Genomic DNA, 19,232 nt, shown 5'->3' with positions numbered 1-19,232 from the left:
TGACTCTTGCCTAGTGGAGAGTTTTCCTCTGATTCTCATTGACTCCAGTTTTACTAGGGCTCCTTCTTGCCACACTTGGTCAAAGTGCCTTGATGTCAAGGGCTGTCACTCTCACCTTACCTCTGGAGTTCAACTCTTTTGTCCATGTCTGAAACAAGGCTGTAATGACGTCAGGAGCTGAACCCAAACTGAGTGTCAGTGAGCAGGTTATTGCTGAATAATTGCTACTTGCTGGCACAATCAATGACCCCTTCCATCACTTCACTGATGATCAAGAGTAGAATGATGGGGCAGCAATCTGCTGGGTTTAATTGGTCCACCTTTTAAGGACAGGACATACCTGGGTAATTTTTCAAATTGCTGGTTAGATGCTAGTGTTGTAGTTGAACTGGAACAACTGGGTTAGGGGTGCTGATACTGTCATATTGCTGGAAAAATGATCAGACTTGGAGTTTTTTAATTTGTTGCTAAGTTGTTCAGGCCCAATCTCCTCCTCTTTTATCTTTCAATACCTGTCCCTTCCCAACATAAACCAACCAGGGAAGCACAATACTCTTACAAAAATAAAATGCCCCAAATACTCAGAAAATCTGTCGGCATTTGTGGAGTGTGAAAGATTTAGTGTTTCATGTCTGACTTTTCTGGTGATAAGAGTTCATCAACCTGAGATGTTAACTCCCTCATCCTCTCCCTTTCTCAGCACAAATCCTGCAGACCTGCTCAACATTTCCAGCAAATTGCGTTTAAATCAAATAGATCCTTTTTGCTGTTCATGATTTTAAATTAATGGTCCTTTGTGGATATTTGGAATTAACTTTTTATGTCCTTGAATCTAAACTTAAATGCTTGCATTTTCCAATCACTTCCTCTGTTGTGTTATGGAAATTGAGCCTCCCATATCCTTGTCCCTCACTTTCATCTCTCCTCCCACACTCTACCCATAGTGTAGTCCAAAGTTATGTAAAATACTATTCTTTAAAAGTACTCTGGTTCACATTTTGTTTCATTCATGAACCTGTTATTTTCCAACTTTGAAACATCTGAACTGTTTCTTCAATAACTGCAGTTTGAAAATGTCCTGTGGGTCTTAAATTCATGGGTACATGAAATTTTCATACAGGTGGATTTCTTTACTAGGATTTCAGTGAAAAAATAGTGCTGGGGTATGGAGTTCTCTTTGTAGCACAATTAATTATAAATGACTTTCCAATTGAGTTTGTATCTGCAGAAAATATTTTGAGCTGCACTGGTTCTAGAATTGATAGAAGTGGTAATAGCTTCAGTTAGGAGTTCAGTCTGCATTTAAACTGAAGACTACAAATCTCTACTTCATAGGCTCAAAAGAGATTATTCAAAAAAACATTTTAGGAGACTGGTGTGCAAAATAAAAATGGACCTCAGTACAGCGGAACTCCTTCAAACGTTTACTAAAATTTGGACAATGCAAATTGAGCTTCTCTATAACTGCTTTCTAAATTGTATAGAAACTTGCTAACTTGATTATTAATGGAGTTTAATTATTGCTGGGTTGTATTGCTACAATCCATAGAACTGATGGGGTTAGTGATAACTGACTTTTTATTAAAAATGTAAACATTTATTGATTTTTGTGATCATGGAGTATGCAATAGTAGAGTATTTTAGAATACTTTCCACTCATTTTGCAGGCCATGGGAATATTGTGGGAATGCCATGCCAGTGCAATTTTTATTGACATTGAGGCATAATGGCCCGGACGTTGTGTTCAGCTGTGAATGAATGGCAGTCACTGCTCGTTGCACACAGACTTGGCCACAGGTTCTTTGTAAGCCATTGCACTGTTATTTGTGGTAATTCAAGACCCAAAAAACCCTGGTATCTCTACAGGGGTTCAGGGACCTGTGTGAACAGGGCAGGCAAAAGCACATTTTCTCAACCAGTTGGATTGAAGAATCCTGACCAGACGTGCAAGGTCCGAACTAGGAAGTTCAATGTGAAATCATGTGCAGAAAGCAAAATGGAAGGAAATAAAGATGCCAGTAGGAGAGATAAGAGGCTGAATGAAAATGGTTGTCTTTTCCCATTATTTTTAAAGATCTCCAAACTCAGTTGAAATCACGAGGAAAGAGACTCCACACTTCAAAAAGTAAAATTTTGATGTCAGAGCAGCTGTTTGGAAGTAATTAAAACTTACATGTTATTAAAAGATGTGCGGGTTAGGTTGATTGGCCAGGTTAAAAATTGCACCTTCGAGTCCTGGGATGTGTAGGTTAGAGGGATTAGCGGGTAAATATGTGGGGGTAGGGCCTGGGTGGGATTGTGGTCGGTGCAGACTCGATGGGCCGAATGGCCTCCTTCTGCACTGTAGGGTTTCTATGATTCTATGAAAAATTCAATTACACTGACAACTTGTTGTTGTATAGTGCCTTTAATGTTAATAAAACACCCTGTCATATTAGAGTCAATGACCAAAAGCTTGGTTAAAGTACTAGTTTTAAGGAATGTCCTAAAGAAGGAAGTCAAAGTGGCGAGGTGTAAGAGGGAATTCCAGAGCTTCGGGACCAGACAGCTGCAATGTTGGCGTAATTGAATTTGAGGATACTGAAGAAGTCAGAATTAGAGAAGTGCAGATATTGCAGAGGGTTGTGGGACTGGAGAAGATTACATAAATGGGGAAGGGCGGGAGCATAAAAGCATTTGAGAACAAGGATGAGAATTTTAAAATTGAGGCGTTGCTCAATTGAGAGCTACTCTAGGTCAGTGAGTACAGAGATTTAGACCGATGGGACTTGCTGCAGGTTAGGACAGGAGCAGCAGAGCTTTGGATGTTGTCAAGTTTATGGAAGGTGGAAGGTCAGCCTCTAGAATGTTCAAGTAAAGTCTAGAGGTGTGGACGAGGATTTCATCAGTAGGTGAGGTGAGAGTGGGTTTGGAAATGTTAAGGAGATGGAAATAGTTGTTTTGATGATGGCATGGGTATGTATTTGGGAGCTCATCACGGGTTGTGATATGGACAGGCGAGAGATAGGCAAGCCATACCTATTTCCTCTTTATTTACCATCTGTCTGTAAACAGAAGGTGTTTTGCTTTTTTCAAAGTATGCGGTGGTGTGTTTTTGTGATCCAAGTTATTAGTAATGTACAGCAAACGTCAGAATTGACTCGAGGTTAGTTTATTTCTCATTTATAAAACCTGGGGAATGAGTGTCTGCAAACTTACCCTCACACTACCTCCCCTCAGAATTCTTTCATGTAGACGTTCAAGTTCAGATGGCTGAAGGTTGGAAGTGTAGTATTCGCTTTTCAGTCGATGCTGACCACAAGACAAAATAGGTACGGAGATACAGGTTTTGAGGTACAGACTGTGGTTCTGGCTGGAGGGGCCAGCTTCTTGGTGGCTTTCTAGTTGGATGTCAAAACAGAAGACTGACTAGTTCACAAAAGCCTATAGAGATTTCAAATGATTGAGTCGTGTGACTTTCTCTGCAATGACTTCCAGCGTCTGTAACGGGCATTGATTTCAAGACTGACAATGTCAGAGTCATTAGTATTTGAATGAGTTACCATCTAAGGTGTTTGGAAAGTCATTGCCCACTGACTCCACTAGCAAGGTGAGCTTATCAGATGCAAATGTCATCCCTGTGATTCCATTTGAAATGGGTCTGATCAGTCCCAGATGTGGTATGAGTCTGTGAACAGCTTTCTAGGCATGATGAGGTTAGATGTGCAAACATCCTAATCATTGTAATTACAAGGGATCTATATAATGAGGTGTGAGATTCCAGAAGCTGAGAAAATAATTATTTTGTCCTTGAAACTCCTGGTGGTGGTGCTCAGACAAAGGACCAAACCTGTGGTCAAGTGACTTGTAGCAGGCATCTTTTGGCCCAGAAGGAAATCCATTAAAAAATACCAATAAGGATAACATTTTGAGCATAAGGTGTTGGATTTTCTTTTCATGTTGTAGGAACCCAATAGTTGCCTAACAGTCTGGTTCAGCCTGAGACAACTGAAGTCAGTGACCAGGGAGCAGCATTTGTGGCAGGAACCAAAAAAAATGGCTTTGTTCTTCCCAGTGTTGAGTTGGAGGACATTTTCTGCTCACCTATTACTTTTTTAACATTATTTAATGGATGTGGGCATTGCTGGCAGGCCAGCAATTTTATTCCCCATCCTTGATTGCACTTGAGAAGGTGGCAGTGCTTTGTCTTCTTGAAGTGCTGCAGGCCATGTGGCATGTGTCTGGATGCCAGACATTTATTCTGCCAGTTTAGAGAGGCATTAGTGGTGAATGTTGTGGTCAACACTCAGAGGCTGTGGGTAGGTCAAGAAGGACCGGGGGGGGGGGGGGGGGGTTCTCTATCCTTGTTAGTCTCAGGATGTTATTTGTGACTTTGAGTAGTGAGGTTTAAATATGGTATTCTGGGAAAATGGACATGGATTTGGGAGGTGACAGCACATTCAAAGACTTTGGAGAGGAAAGGAAGGTTGGGGATGAGTTGGTAATGTGTCAGGGCAAAAGGATCAATGGTTATTTTTTGAGGAGAGCAGGTAGCGACAACAAATATGAAGGAAATGTAGTAATGCCTGAGGAGAGAGAACAGTTAACAATTTCATTAATATGGGAATCTGGAAAGAAAGGTGGATGGTCAGCCGTTTAATGAGAAGAGAGTCAGCAGAGCAGGAGGTGAGCTGTAAGTGGGCATAAGGGGAGATGGGGGGGGGGGGGGGAAGAAAACTAGAGAAAGGTACAAGTTCAGGACAAGGGCGGCAGGGGGGAGCCTTTTAGTAAGTTTGCCTCAGTGAATGAGGCAGCCAACTTAGTCTCAGCCTTCATGGAAGCCTTCTTACATTTGTTGAAAATGAGGATGGGGAGAAGGTTTAAGACTCTTTACAGTAGAAGTAAGTTGGGTGGGCGATGGTTACCCTTCCATTCCAGGATGCTCCTGAAATAGTGAGCAATTTTTGCAGATGAGAATAGGATCCAAGTACTTTATGTGGTCAAGGCTAAGCCAGCTAGCTATATGCTTTATCTGTTTAAGTTTGCATCCTTTGGGTGTAAGAGAGTGGCGATGAGAATCATACCAAGGGTCATCAGGGAGGAGACAGTAAAGATTTTAATGGGGATTGGGGCAGTGAATGGTTAAATGCTTAACCCTCTTTCTAACATGCTTTGTGTGTATCTGGAGGGTAAGTACCACACGGTGACACAGTGGTTAGCACTGCTGCCTCATGGACCCGGGTTTGATTCCCTGCTTGGGTCACCGTCTGTGCGGAGTCTGCATGTTTTCCCCGTGTCTGCATGGGTTTCCCCTGGGTGCTCCAGTTTCCTTGCACAGTCTGCTGGTTAGCAGCATTAGCCATGCTAAATTCTCCCTCAGTGTACCCGAACAGGCGCCGGAGTGTGGCCACTAGGGGATTTTACATTAACACTGCAATGAAGTATCTTCATTGCAGTGTTAATGTAAGCCTACTTGTGACACTAAGAAAATAAACTAAATATTCATACCATTGCATATTGTCAGTCGCCGAGTCTCTTGATGAGGTTGCAATGTAGTGACGCTACAACTCCTTGATTTTAGCATATCACTGAACATGTGTGGATACTAAAAATTGCAGTCCGACTTATGTATTATCGAGAGAGAGCACCGCTAGCCTTGCTATTATTCTTACTGTGAAATCTGGATCTTCATTTGTGGCTGTTGCTATGCCTGGAGTGGGAAGTAGAAAAATGACCCTTTTACATTGACTTGGTAGGTGCGTGCGTGCAGGGTAGGTGGGTATAACCCTTCTGTAGATGCAGCTGCTTTTCTTTCTAAACCTTTGGTTGCCTTTACAGGCTCAGAGCAGAATGAGTGTGGGATATGAAATATCAGTTCACTTTTAGTTCCTGATTATAAAATCAAGATCATTGCCCGGGAATTAGGGAAAAGGTCCATCCTGCCTCTGTCCAGGAAAGTTGTAAGTGCGTGGTGGCTGAAGTGTGGGCCAAGTGATTCCGGTTGGCTGCAGCTGGAGTTAGTGTTGACAGCATGCTCACCCAAGTCGGAAAGATTTATGTAGTGGTCCTTTAAGCACAGAATGTACACTGACATTTCAGCACAGAGTGTGGCATTGTTAGATATGATGTGGAGATTTAGAGATGCCATCTTTTAGATGAAACATTAAACCAGGTTCTTGCCTGTCTGAGTGTAAAAGATCCTGTGGAAGGATTCAAAGAAGAGGCAGTCTTCCTGGTGTCCTGGCCAAAATTTATCCCTAATGTCTTCAGGCAATTCACAGAGGCATAATTGGCAGCAAGAATTAACTGCTGACGCATCACCTTTGTTATTTGTGAGAGCTTGCTATCTGCAGCTTGGCTGCTCTATTTATGTGCTTAACAAGGGCCGTACTTGTGAAGCGTTTTGGGTTCTCCTGAAGACATGGAGTCTTAGAGCAATACAGCTCTTCGGCCCAACCAGTCCATGGTGCCATCCCAGTTAGTCCCAATTGCCAATTATGTAATGGAGATTATATAAATCCAAATTACTTTTATACTTGTATTTGAATAGTTTGATAGTTGAAGTTATGAATTGTTGAATCTACGTACAAATTTCAAAACTTCAGAATTCAGTGCATATTCTGGGTATTTGTATGTGCACCGACTGCAAAATGGAGATAGGTGTGAGCTATTAAGGCAATTTTGTATTTGGTTTTGAATTACAACCCCTAGTGGCCACACTCCGGCGCCTGTTCGGGTACACTGAGGGAGAATTTAGCATGGCTAATGCTGCTAACCTGTTTGCTTCCTGAAATGAAAACTAATTGACAAATTTCAACAAACTGCACAATGTTTTATATTTTGGTACAATGAGACTGTCCAACTTCTCTAAATGGTTTAAGCAAATTAGTTGCATGTAGATTATTCCTTTATATGGCTATAACTCGGTACAGTAATGTCATGGTTAAGTTTCTGAATTAGTTGGAACCCTGGAGTTATATATATGCACACATATGCAAGCTCAGTCCTCTGACTGTGTATATATCTTCATAATTAATCATTTGAAATTGTTTTCAAACTGCAAATGGCTGTTACCATTGAAATCGATATTTAGTAGCAGAATAGAAACAATCCATGATTTAAGCGATTAATGACAGTTTGGGAGTGTAAAACCCTGGTGTTGACACACCTGCTCAGTCAATACCACCAAAATCTTCAGAAATGATGTTTTCCATGAATTCGCACTCTGTGGAGATACTGGTCAGATACCTCTGGTGTAAAAAAACACACAGAATTTGTAGGCACATGGGAAGGCCACTATTGACAAACAGGCCTGTGCTCTTTTGATGCTTCTTTTGATGCTTCTACCTCCTCTTTCATCCAGTTTTTTCTGGAAGTCCTCTCCCTGCCTATTTCAAGAGCTTTTTCTGATAACCTCTTTTATAATTTTTATTGCCTTTTAGGTTAAAGCATTGCACTGCCTGCCCCTTGTCGTGATTTACTTCTTTTTAATCTAGTGTCTACTGATGTTTGAACCCTTTTACCATTCAGTTTATAAATTGAATTATTTGCATTGATCAATTTTATCAATTTCCTTCATAATCTTGAAGACCACAATGACTTCAGTTTCATAGTATCATAGAATAGAATCATAGAATCCCTGCAGTACAGAAGGGGGCCATCCGGCCCATCAAGCCTGCAGTGATGGCAATCCCACCCAGGCCCTATCCCCATAACCCCATGTATTTACGCTACTAATCCCCCTGACATTAAGGGGCAATTTAGCATGGCCAATCAATCTAACCCGCACATCTTTGAACTGTCGGAGGAAATCGGAGCACCCGGAGGAAACCCACGCGGGCACGGGGAGAGTGTGCAAACTCCACACAGACAGCGACCCGAGGCCAGAATTGAATCTGGGTTCCTGGCACTGTGAGGTAGCAGTTCACTGTGTCACCAAGTCACGTTTCAAAAGAACATTGAGCGCAATATCTTATTCTTTGCCTATAACTTATTCCTAATATCTGGGGCAGTTGTTCATCTGTATACTCTCAAGAAATAGAGCTTCCAAAACTGTGGGGGTGCAACCCCCCAATGAGGTCATGAGATGTGATTTTGGGATTGAGAGCTCTGAGCAGCAATGGCTGCCATGGAGCTTGAACTGTTTTCTAACAGCAGCAAAGCCCCTTTAAATCACTTTTTTTTCCTATTGGTGGCCATGGCCTAATGCTCTGAGTCTGCTCTGAGCCCTGATTCCCACTGCAAAAAAAGTCTGTGTAAGGGTAAGTATTTTTATTAGAAATCCTGCCTTTTCAACTCCTCCAGTGCTCAACTCATGTTTTTTTTTTCCCCCAACCTCGAGCAGCAACTGAAGATACCCCCCCAGTTGAAGAGCTGAAGCTTTACCACGTTCTGCTCCCACCCACTCAACACCTGTCGTACTCCCAACCTTTCAGTCTGGGGCCACACAAAATCTGAGGCATTAAAATGGGGTCCACCAGGAAAAGGTTGGGAAGTGCACTGGAACGACTTCCCTATGACGACCAGTAAAAAGTATGTGCCTATGCCCCCAGTAGAGCCTGCCAGTAATCATAAAGAAGTAATTTAACTTCCCTAGGTTTGCACTCTCTCTCCACTGATGCCAAATTTTTGCTTTCATTTAACCACTCGATCATTACTATAGTTTTTCCTTTAGAAGTAGCAACTAAATTATTCAATTATATTAACAGGCATACAGTGCAAATCTTGAGAACGTGTAATGTTACTTTTTTTGCTGCTTCACAAACTCTTGATGAGCACGCTGTACCATAATTCCATTCAACCCCTACTATTAGTTCCAAATTATTTAACAATTGTTGAATTGCGTCTGCTGCCCCTTGGTCAAGATAAGATAAAAGAAATACAATGTGTAAAGGTCTATGACACATCTGATATTTAGAAACACTGGCTAATGGGCTATGCCAAATGAACATTTTGGTGATTTGTTTCCATTGTTTGGTCATGTATAGTATAGAAAGATAAGGATTTAGGATAGTAGTTTTAATGAATAATATACCCTTAAATCAGTTTTTGATTTTATTTTCCAGGTACTTTTAAGTTTTATACCTCATTCATGAGTTGCCTTTGCTTTAGCAGCCATGGATGACAAGGCTTCAGTTGGAAAAGTTAGTGTTTCTTCAGACTCGGTATCCACTCTAAACAGTGAGGATTTTGTCCTGGTTTCCCGCCATGGTGATGACACGCCATCTACCAATAATGGTAGTGATGATGAGAAAACAGGACTTAAGGTAAGAAGGTGTCAGTGTTTCAACTTTAAAACCTTGAGGATATGCACTGGGAAAGCAGTATGCTTATTCACAAGAGACAGATCTTGTGATACACCATTGATGGTTATGTTTGCCACTGTTCCACATGTATTTTACTTTATACCACAGAGGGAAACAAATATATTGGTATATAATTAAAGTTGCTTTAGTGTATAAATCCTTCAGAGAGGCTAGTAAACAAATGTTTCCGGATATGTTAATTAAATCTGAGGTAAATTATCCAAAGAGAAAAATGAACTGTGCAAGGTGTTTACCGTAAACTTGCTGGACAAATGTCAGTCACCAGTGGAAGATAAAACAGATTTAAATCCAGTGTCTTGCGATGGAGCTTTTTATAGAGTACGGGGCCATGGCTTGTCATACCTGGTAATGCCACTGTAACATGGGCAGGGGAGTATTCTAGTGTGTGGAAGATATGCCATGTGGAAAAGACACAATATTTCCTTGCTTGAGGTGTAGAATGAAAATATACTTGAACTTTTAGATCCCCTGATTATCAAATAAATCTCTCGCAATTTAGAAGGTTGAGAGAGGAAGAAAGTTCAAGCTGAGTGCTGTTCTGTTTTACATCTTCTAATGGATATGTGGCAATCACTATATTTTCAAAGCACTAGAAATAGTACCAGTCCAGCAGCTTACAGTTTGTGTGTATTGAATTAACTATTTTCAATACTCGTGAACAATAGACTAATAGGTCTATTTTCATCAAAATTCTTAAAAGCTGTGAAACAGATTAATATACAACTTGCATTATAGTGCTTGTGGTATAAATATATAATAAGCATCCTATTACTTTGCTCTCTTTCCCTCTCAGTTCTGACCCCCCCCCCCAAAAAAAAATCACCTTCTAGAATCTGGAACGTATTTTAAAAGTTATTATTCAGTTGCACCAGCTGTACAGGAATGCAGTGCACATTCTAAACTGGATCTTTTTATTCAGCAGCAACTCATTTTTATTTAAAAATTAGTCAAACCCATGTTAATACAGTAATTGAAACTTCTAGAGTGTAACTGCTTTTTGTCTGCAGAGGCTGGTAATTATCAAGTTTTTATAGTTTCATATATTTTTAATAAGAGTTGATAGGTTGTGTTAACAATGATTAGTTATCAAATTGTGAAAGATGTTTTAAAAATCGTATGTTTTCTGCATATTGACCATTTTACTGCCATATTGGTGCTTGTAGTATAGCATATTGAGGTTCATTTCAAGTTCAGTTGGTTCATACAATGTTAACTCACTAATAATCTACAGTTAATAACTGTGCTATGGATCCTGTGCCAATATTGCACTAGTTATAAACATCATGCTCTACGTGATTGGAGGAGTAATATGCAATCTTCATCCAATCTTGTTTTTTCAGTAAGTATAATATGTTTTTGTAGCTGGAAGATGCAGCCTCAGAATTTGATATCTTCCTCCCACTTCATATATGTTTTGTTTCAAGCTTTACTTGGCATTAACTTAACTTTCAGATTTCAACCCTTTACATGTTGGTATCTCAGATAATCCTGCACCTTCTGTATCAGTCTGACTTGAAAAGAAACCTGATGGCCTTATGTGATTTGGCCAGTTTATGACTCCAGTCACACAGCAGTGTGATTCACTCTTAACTGTCTTCCAAAGTGGTCAAGCAAGCCACTCAGCCCTATCAAAGCACTGCAACACTATGACTAATTACATTTAAGATTATACATGCCAAAGCAAGAGTGTAATAATTGATTAATATAACATAGATTTCCAAGAGGAGGATAGAAATGCTGTAGAAACTTGATAGATTTTGCTACATCTCCAAGTAAGGTTAATATTGATATTTGCCAGTAGTTAAAACTACAAAACAAGTGGTAAGTTAGTTGTTTGTTGCTGCTAGGCTTGGAATCCTGAGGTCTAACTAATAATGATGTGGAGATGCCAGCGTTGGACTGGGGTGAACACAGTAAGAGTTTTAACAACACCAGGTTAAAGTCCAACAGATTTATTTGGTAGCAAATACCATTAGCTTTCAGAGCGCTGCTCCTTCGAAGGAGCAGCGCTCCGAAAGCTATTGGTATTTGCTACCAAATAAACCTGTTGGACTTTAACCTGGTGTTGTTAAAACTCTTACTGTCTAACTAATAATCCAGAGAATGAGAGTTTGAATCCCGCTGTGACAATTGAGAATTTGAATTCACTTTAAGAAAGTCTTAAATAAAAAGCAGCGCTCAGTAAAAGTAAGCATGAATCTGTTGGATTGTGAAAAAAAAAACCCAACTGGTTCATTAATATCTTTACAGGGAAAGAAATCTGATGTCCTTGCGTGATTGGGCCAATATGTGAATCCAGTCACAGCAGTGTGATTGACTCTCAGCTGTCCTCCAAAGTGGTCAAGCAAGCCACTCAACCATATCAAAGCACTGCAACATTGCAGCAGCATCTTCACTGCACAAACTGCACTGGCTCAAGAAGAAGACTCGCACTGCCATCACAGCAACCAGAATGGGCAATACACCCAAGCCTTGTCAGTAACACAAAAACAAGCTGAGAAGAATTTTAAAACACGCCAAATTTTCATATATTAGTTTATGTTTTTAATCAACATACAGTAAAGTTTCATTGATCCTTTAGCCACTTAGATGTCTGTAGGTTTGCATGCTTGCTACAACTAGAATGATTCTTGTGTCTGCTTGGCATGAGTGAAGTGGGCGGCAAAGTGACAAGTAGCTAGCACTGCAGCCTCACAGCTCCAGGGACCCAAGTTCAACACCAGCCTTGGGTGACTGTCTGTGTGAAGTTTGCACATTCTCCCCATGTCTGCGTGGGTTTCCTCTGGGTGCTCCGGTTTCCTCCACACTCAAAAGATGTTCGGGGGTTAGGTGGATTGGCCATGCTCAATTATCCCTTAGTGTCAAGGAGCTTAGCAGGGTAATTATGTGTGGGGTTACGGGGATAGGGCCTGGATGGGATTGTTGTCGGTGCAGGCTCGATGGGCCGAATGGCCTCTTTCTGCACTGTAGGGATTCTATGATTCTAAGTCTACATATTTGCCCTTCATAAGACTGAGAACCTGACTACTATGTAGGAGCCACCAAAGTTCAATATATTGGCTTCTCTGACCAATTTCTGAGCTTGAGTATTCAATTTGAGGTTTCTTCAAGGCCAGTTTCCATGTGTGCATTTTCAAATTCTGTAACCTAAAATATAGCACTGTTCCCAATATGATTAAAGGACAAGAATTCTGCTTTTGGCAACCTTCATCAGCTGTGACGAACATAACAAGGATCAGCTATTCTGTGGTTAGAAAATAAAGTGAGAAGATTGAGACTTGATCACTGTAAAGTTTAAAGTTCTCGTGGTTAGATTCTGAAGTACTGAATATTGTAATTTGCGACCAAGGTAGCACCTTCGAAATAAAACTAGAACATTTGGAATTTTCAAAACCTTTTCCCAATATTTTTAAGAATATGACATTGCAGACTTAGATATTTAACTATTCAAGCAAACATCACTAACGAGTAGTTGCAGCAGGAAGTAACAGTTCTTGAATTGCACGAGCCAGGGTATTCAGCAACATGGCACGTGAATGATAGTGCATTAAGGATCAAGTCTATTTGGTATGTTAATTGCAGAGTAGTTCTGAAAACTAAAATAAAATTTTGGATCCAAAAATGGTTTTGAATAAGAGTATTTCAGAAAAACCACGAGTGTAGTACCCTCGCAAAAAAAACATCTGAGTGCTTTGCAAGGAGTATAGAAGGGTGCCATGCAAGAGATGGAAAAGAAGCAGAGAGATGCAACTTTTAAGAGGGTGTTAAAGGAAGAAATCGGTTTCGGGAGCAAGCATTGTAGTGATTATTAAGTTTTAAGATTGTGTCACAGGAAAATGATCAATAAATTGAAGTCTAAGGAATAAAGGGCACAAACAAAATAAAAGTTAGTTTGGATAAGGTGGAACATGGTCATGAATGTCTTTGAAAATAAGGACACAAAGTTTGCCATGAGACAGTGGAGCTTGATACAGATAGGATGGGTGAGATGTGATACAATGTTATGAGAAACTCAGATTATTTTCCAAGCTGTTAGCCTTGTCAGTAATAAACATCAGCAATGGGTAATCTAGCAGACCGTCACTGTACATATCAGTGACTTTGATACCGAATTTCCACAGCAAGATCCTGGAAAATGTGGACCATTTTTCCTATCTTGGAAGACTCCTCTCAATGAAGGCAGATACAAATGACAAAATTCATTATTACCGCCAATGACTGACTGAGGAAGAGAGCATTTGAGATCCTGATCTCAAACCGGAGACTAAAGCTATGGTTACTGGGCAACAGTGATCCTTGCATTCCTATTTGCTTCAGAAACTTAGATAACCTACAGCAGGCACCTCAAAGCACTGGAGAAGTGCCACCAGAGGTGCTTTTGCAAGATTCTCCAAATCCTGTGGAAAGAAAAGTAGTCCAAAGTTTACTTCAGGGGAAATTAAGGATGGGCAACAATGACTGGCCTTACCAGCAACGCCCAAATTGCATTAAAAAAAAATTTTTTTAATTCCAAACTGGTGGATGGGACATGAAATTTGTATACCTGACACCTGAAGCAACTGCCCTACTTGGATCTTGATTGTGGTAGGAGATTCTCAGGATGACAGCAGGGAGGCTTTACGGATGTCCTCAAAGCATCCCTGAAGAAGTCAGACAGGCATGTTGACTCGTGGGGGGCCCTGGCTTATGACCACCAAATATGGAAAAGGCTTATTCGAGGAGGTACGGAACAGGCCAAGACTTTGGAAATGTGCAGAGGCAAAGTTGAGCCATTGGAGGGAGTGCATCAATCTCCAAACTCTTCAAGTGCCACTTGTGCACTAGACTTAACAGCCATTTCTGAACCCACTGAATGGGAGTGGAAGAAAGTCATCCTCAGACCCGAGGTACAACCTAAGAAGAAGATAAAATCCAGTATGGCAGTCGTTCTTTGGTGCAACCTTTCATGACTGGTGCTTGGAAGCGCAACTTGTGTACCTTGATTTTCCGAATGTTAATTTACAATAAAGCCTAGTGCTTCATAATAGTGTGTTTAGGTTGGATGAATTGAAATTAATGACAGTTGGTTGTTGATCTAAGTTTGTTTTATCTGTGGTTTTGTTAGTCCTGTTTTTCTGGTTCCTTTGTTTTGTCTAACTTTTGTAACTGCAAATTTATCTCATGCATGTTATAAATTTGAAAATGAAAAGATTTCACAACATATCTGAAGGGTGTTTTAATGAGTAGCTTTTCAGTTCATCTGAGCTGGTTTAATGAGAGGGGAAATAAATGAACACAGGATAGTGACTTTAGGCAAAGTTATAGGGTAGGATGTGACTAGCTTTAGTTTCTTACTGTGACTGAATAATAAGATAAATTGATGGAGCAATTAATCACCCAAGTATAGTGTGTGGTGTATAGTGAATTACAATAGGAAAATAATCCAGGTGAGATAGTGAGACTAAATGACATGAACTTTCCATTATGCATCTTTATTGATATATATTAACATTTTAGTTCACATTAATGCTACACATTTTATTAAAGTATAGAAGAACTTTAACATTAGCTGGTGCAGGAGAAAATTGTTTTGACATTATCTGAAGTGTTCATTGTGGCACATCAGCTTGTTGAGCTTCATATCAGCAATGGTATCTATTATGTAGACAGTGAATGAAAAGTGTTTGGTCTATTTTGGGATTGAATTATAATGAACACAGGGTTGCTAACACTAATAACAAGTAGTTTTAGAAAAAATATTTCTACCCATTAAAAGCTTAAATTGTGAATTGGACGAGTTGGGTTGGAATTGGTTCTGATGTTAATTTTAACTCATTGTCTGGTTTAATATTAATGAGGAATGCTTTGAAATTGTTTGTCATTGCTAGTTTACAAATTGCTGCAGATTAGAACATACCTCTGGTCTTGTTTGCACATAGCAAATGCAGTGTTTTCTGAATCGCCTTGTTGCAATTTTTATCAGGTCATTTTAATAGGAGACATTAGATTTTATGGACAGTGATCATTTTAAAATTTAACAAATAAGTTCAGGAATTGTTTTATGTGAAAGTGCCACACACTAGTCATTGACGTTTTCAGTAAACTCTCAAGGTGGTGCATTGTGCAACTGTGACTTCTACACACCCATCCATAATTACATCTTTTTTACTGATCGGTGGGTTGATTGTCCTGCAGTGCACAATGGGCTATTTTAACCTGATTTAACTCTGTGGTGTAAATTCTACGCAAACAGAAACGGACTATTTCTGGTCAGCTGGTCTGTGCTGTGTTTTAAACTCTGCATGAACCTCCTTATTTCACCTAACTTTAGATCAGTATATCCTTCCATTCCTTTCTCCTTGTGCTTACCTAGCTTTTCCTTAAATGCATATCTGCCTCATTGAGTTTTAAAGAGCAGAAATCATGGGCTGAATGGCCTTGTCTTATTCTATCACTCCTTACACAGGTCATGTACGATCCGCTGCATCAAGAATATTACTCTCACTATTAAGAGGGGACATTGTAGGCCCTCAGAGGTAATCAAATCTACAAAATATTAAGATATGCTTGAAAATGGCCTTTCTAGTTATGGTCCCACTTAGTTTTCCCCTTAAATTTTTCTTTATTTCTTTATTTCAAAATTTTCTATTTAAAGTTGTGCACGTTCGATCTTAACATTAAAATAATAGTTACTAGAGTAGAAAAGCAGATTTTTTTTTCCTTGGCTTATAGGGCTCCCTGATTGTGAAATGAAATTAAAGCTGGTTTAGCTTCCTTCTCACCCTGCCACATTGGGGATGTCCCATAAAATTTGCAGGAGAGGCATCATATGTCTGTCCATTATATCAAAATTCAAAAATAACAGGTGTCATGGAGCAGGTGGAAATGGACCATTAGTTTTACAAAAGAGAAACATTTAAACCTACCTGCAGAAATCATAAATACTTTTTCTCAATAATCCAAATGGCAGTCGGTGGTTGTTTAGTGCCCTGGCCTGTTAATGATAGCAGGTGACAGGAGGAAAACTTTCAACTACTAATCCAAATACAAAAATGTATATCTTAGTTTATTCCGAAAAATATAAATCGGCTACCAGTTAAGGAGCAAGCAATGTTGTTCTATTGGCGATGACACAAACTGATCAGAAGGCAATCTTAGTGAATCTAATTTTCAGTCTGGGGATTTTTTTGTTCAAGTAAACGAACAGCAAATGCAATAAGCAGGAAATTCTGCTTGCTGTGCCACCTACAGGTATCATGATGTAACATAATAGTGTAACTAGGACCATGTTAGTGAGGAATTCCTATAGAAAATGTCTATTTGGACGGTTCAGTGGAATGTGTGACCCACGTGCTGATTTTAATGCACTGTTGATTTAGTGAAATTATGCTGGCTCCACGCTGTGACTGCTCAAATTATGGAGATCAGAACTGCCATGGTCAAGAGCACTTCTTTGAAAGATTGGGGAGGGTGGTCAGTGCAAGGATAGTCCTGCTGCACTAATGATATGCCCCAATTCCACACAAGCTTACAAAATGCTTGGCTCAGCTATTCTCTCTATTCTAGGTTATTAATCTGCTTGGATTAATATCAAATACAGCTGCTGCTCTGGATATCACTAACTGCCTCGATGAACTTGCTTGTGCTCGATTTCTCCCCTGTCTTGTTTCTGACCTGACCATTTAACCTCTGGGCAGTTGAAATTTCCTTTATCACCATATGATTTCCTGCAGCTTCTCCTGCTTTCTGAAATAGCTCGTTATCTTCCTGGTCAGCTTAAGTTGCTGGTTCTTAATAGTTGTCAAATATTTTGTGTACTTCGCTGTGTAAGCTGTGCAGATTCCACAGCACGAGAAGCACAGAACTGCATGCAATTGCCTGAATGGGTATGTATAAATCTCAAGTTTTGTATTTGTTTTATGCTCACACTTAGCTGCTTGTTTACCTACATGCAAACTACCCTGCCAGCATTTGTTCCGCCTTAATTTTTGGCTGTTCTCATCATTTCTCACGGATCTTCTTTGTGAGCTTGCCTCTTTTTTCTGGATTTGTTGTGAAACACTATAAAGATGTAAATGAAGGTAGTTTAAACAATGAGCTACTGTATTACCAGAAAGAAATTTACAACTGACAGTAAATACATGAAACTTAATGGGTCAGTGTGTATCATAACCAATGGAAACACGCACATTTCTTTTTATGAGTGTTATTAAGTAAAAATGCAGTTAATGAACTTTATTTACATTATGTGTGCTCACAGATAGTTGGAAATGGCAGTGAACAGCAACTACAAAAGGAACTGGAGGATGTATTGATGGATTCATCCATGGAGGGTCATCAAGTTGTCAGGGAGCCTTTGGAAGCAATGCCTGCTTCTGCTACAAGCGAGGAGTCACTGACTGAGGATATTTCCTTAACCCCATCACCTGTTTATTCAGGCTTAATGGTGGTGTCCCAGAAACCAGATATGAGTCTGCCAATTAAACCAACACAAGAAGGTAAGTGAAATTGTCAAGTTACTGACAGTCAGTCATCCTAATGGGTAGCAGAAACCAACAATGTTCCATAATCGTTGAGAGGAAAATGCAATTATTCTTGCAGCTTAGTCACTGTATTCAAGTATAAAAGTGATGAATACGTTAAATTTTCCTTTCTCCATGTTTGTTAGCATAGGGAGTTTTAGTGATCAGATGCCATTATTAATGTTGATTATTTGTATTGGAATAGCCAGCTGCAGTGGTGCAGCAGTTACTTTTCTTGGATATTTTCAGGGTTTTTTTCATCTTTTGATTTTGTTTAATTGCATTGCTGCGTTTTCAGATGTAACACCAGTATTTGCCAGTTGCTCTCGTACGGCATTGCTCACGGTGAACCCTATCGCTCTTGTAGCAGATATCCTGTTGGATTTGTTGATATAGTTGTCATCCACTTCATTGTTTATCCAATGGTAACAGCATTCTGCGCCTGTGATGCTCCCATATTACCTCATAATCTCAAATAACAATGAAGCTGCGTAATTTTCAACATTCTAAAAATCACTGAATCAATAAAAGGTGTAATCCAGAATAAAGAATAATTTGGAATGATTTATTAAATCTGAGCCTGCAAATTGGAGTAAGATATGAAAATGATTCATCAAATGTTGGACTGATAAGAAATGATCAGTTATTTAATGTAACTAAAATGTTTTAAATGTTAATTTTAGTGTAAATTGTAATGGACAGATATGAATCATAAATTTAAATGTTGCACATTAAATGTATTTTTTAAATTAGAGATTAAAGGTGATTATATAAATTATAATTTTTACACTCAGAGGGTGGTGGCTGCGTGGAATCGGCTGCCGGTAGTGATGGTGGAGGCGGATTCGATAGGGTCTTTTAAGAGACTTTTGGATAAGTTCATGGAAGTTAGTAAGATAGAGGGTTATAGGTAAAGCCTAGTAGGTAGGGACATGTTCGGCGCAACTTTTGGGCCGAAGGGCCTGTTTGTGCTGTAGCTTTTCTATGTTCTATTGATGAATGGGAAATTTAAAAAATATTAAAGATCACATTAATGGCAATTACTTAGTAGAAAAAGACCAGGCAAAGATCAGACAGATGGAAGGGAGCATCCTCAAAGGGGACTGGGATGGCAGGAGTTATATCTGTGCCTAGTAATAAAAGTTGGAGAAACAAGTGGAAAGATAGATATATTTGAACTGATGTGGCAGGAATAAAAGGAAACACATCTGGATTGGATGGGATGATTACCAATGGAACCTGGAGCTTTGATGTGCAACATAATGGGATATGGTTGTTTGATCGTGGGAGCAGGGTGTGGCAGGGTCAGAGACAATGGCTTCAACAGAAAAAAGTTTTGGCTATGTGCCAAAACAGAAATAAAAGCTCTGAGCAGAAAGGACCAATATTGGGTTTGGTTGGGGGGGGGGGGGGGGGGGGGGCACAT

At 39.7% G+C, this 19,232-nt stretch overlaps 1 protein-coding gene across 2 annotated transcripts in view; it reads left to right on the top strand.

Moving 5' to 3' along the window:
- The window catches only part of rabgap1 (RAB GTPase activating protein 1), a 177,638-nt gene that overhangs the window by 15,646 nt on the left and 142,760 nt on the right, over positions 1–19,232 (top strand). Inside the window, exons 3-4 of one of the 2 annotated variants that reach the window (XM_078226560.1) lie at positions 9,045–9,245; positions 17,545–17,782. In XM_078226560.1, the coding sequence (XP_078082686.1) occupies positions 9,096–9,245; positions 17,545–17,782 (388 nt within the window). In that variant the 5' untranslated portion in view covers positions 9,045–9,095. The remainder of the gene's footprint in view (positions 1–9,044; positions 9,246–17,544; positions 17,783–19,232) is intronic. The other variant, XM_078226561.1, reaches the window with a different exon arrangement.

This window comes from Mustelus asterias, chromosome 13, assembly GCF_964213995.1.
Source record: "Mustelus asterias chromosome 13, sMusAst1.hap1.1, whole genome shotgun sequence".
NCBI classification, from domain to species: Eukaryota; Metazoa; Chordata; class Chondrichthyes; order Carcharhiniformes; family Triakidae; genus Mustelus; species Mustelus asterias.
The sequence above is the reverse complement of the archived record's forward strand: the minus strand, read 5'-3'. Positions and strand labels throughout refer to the sequence as shown.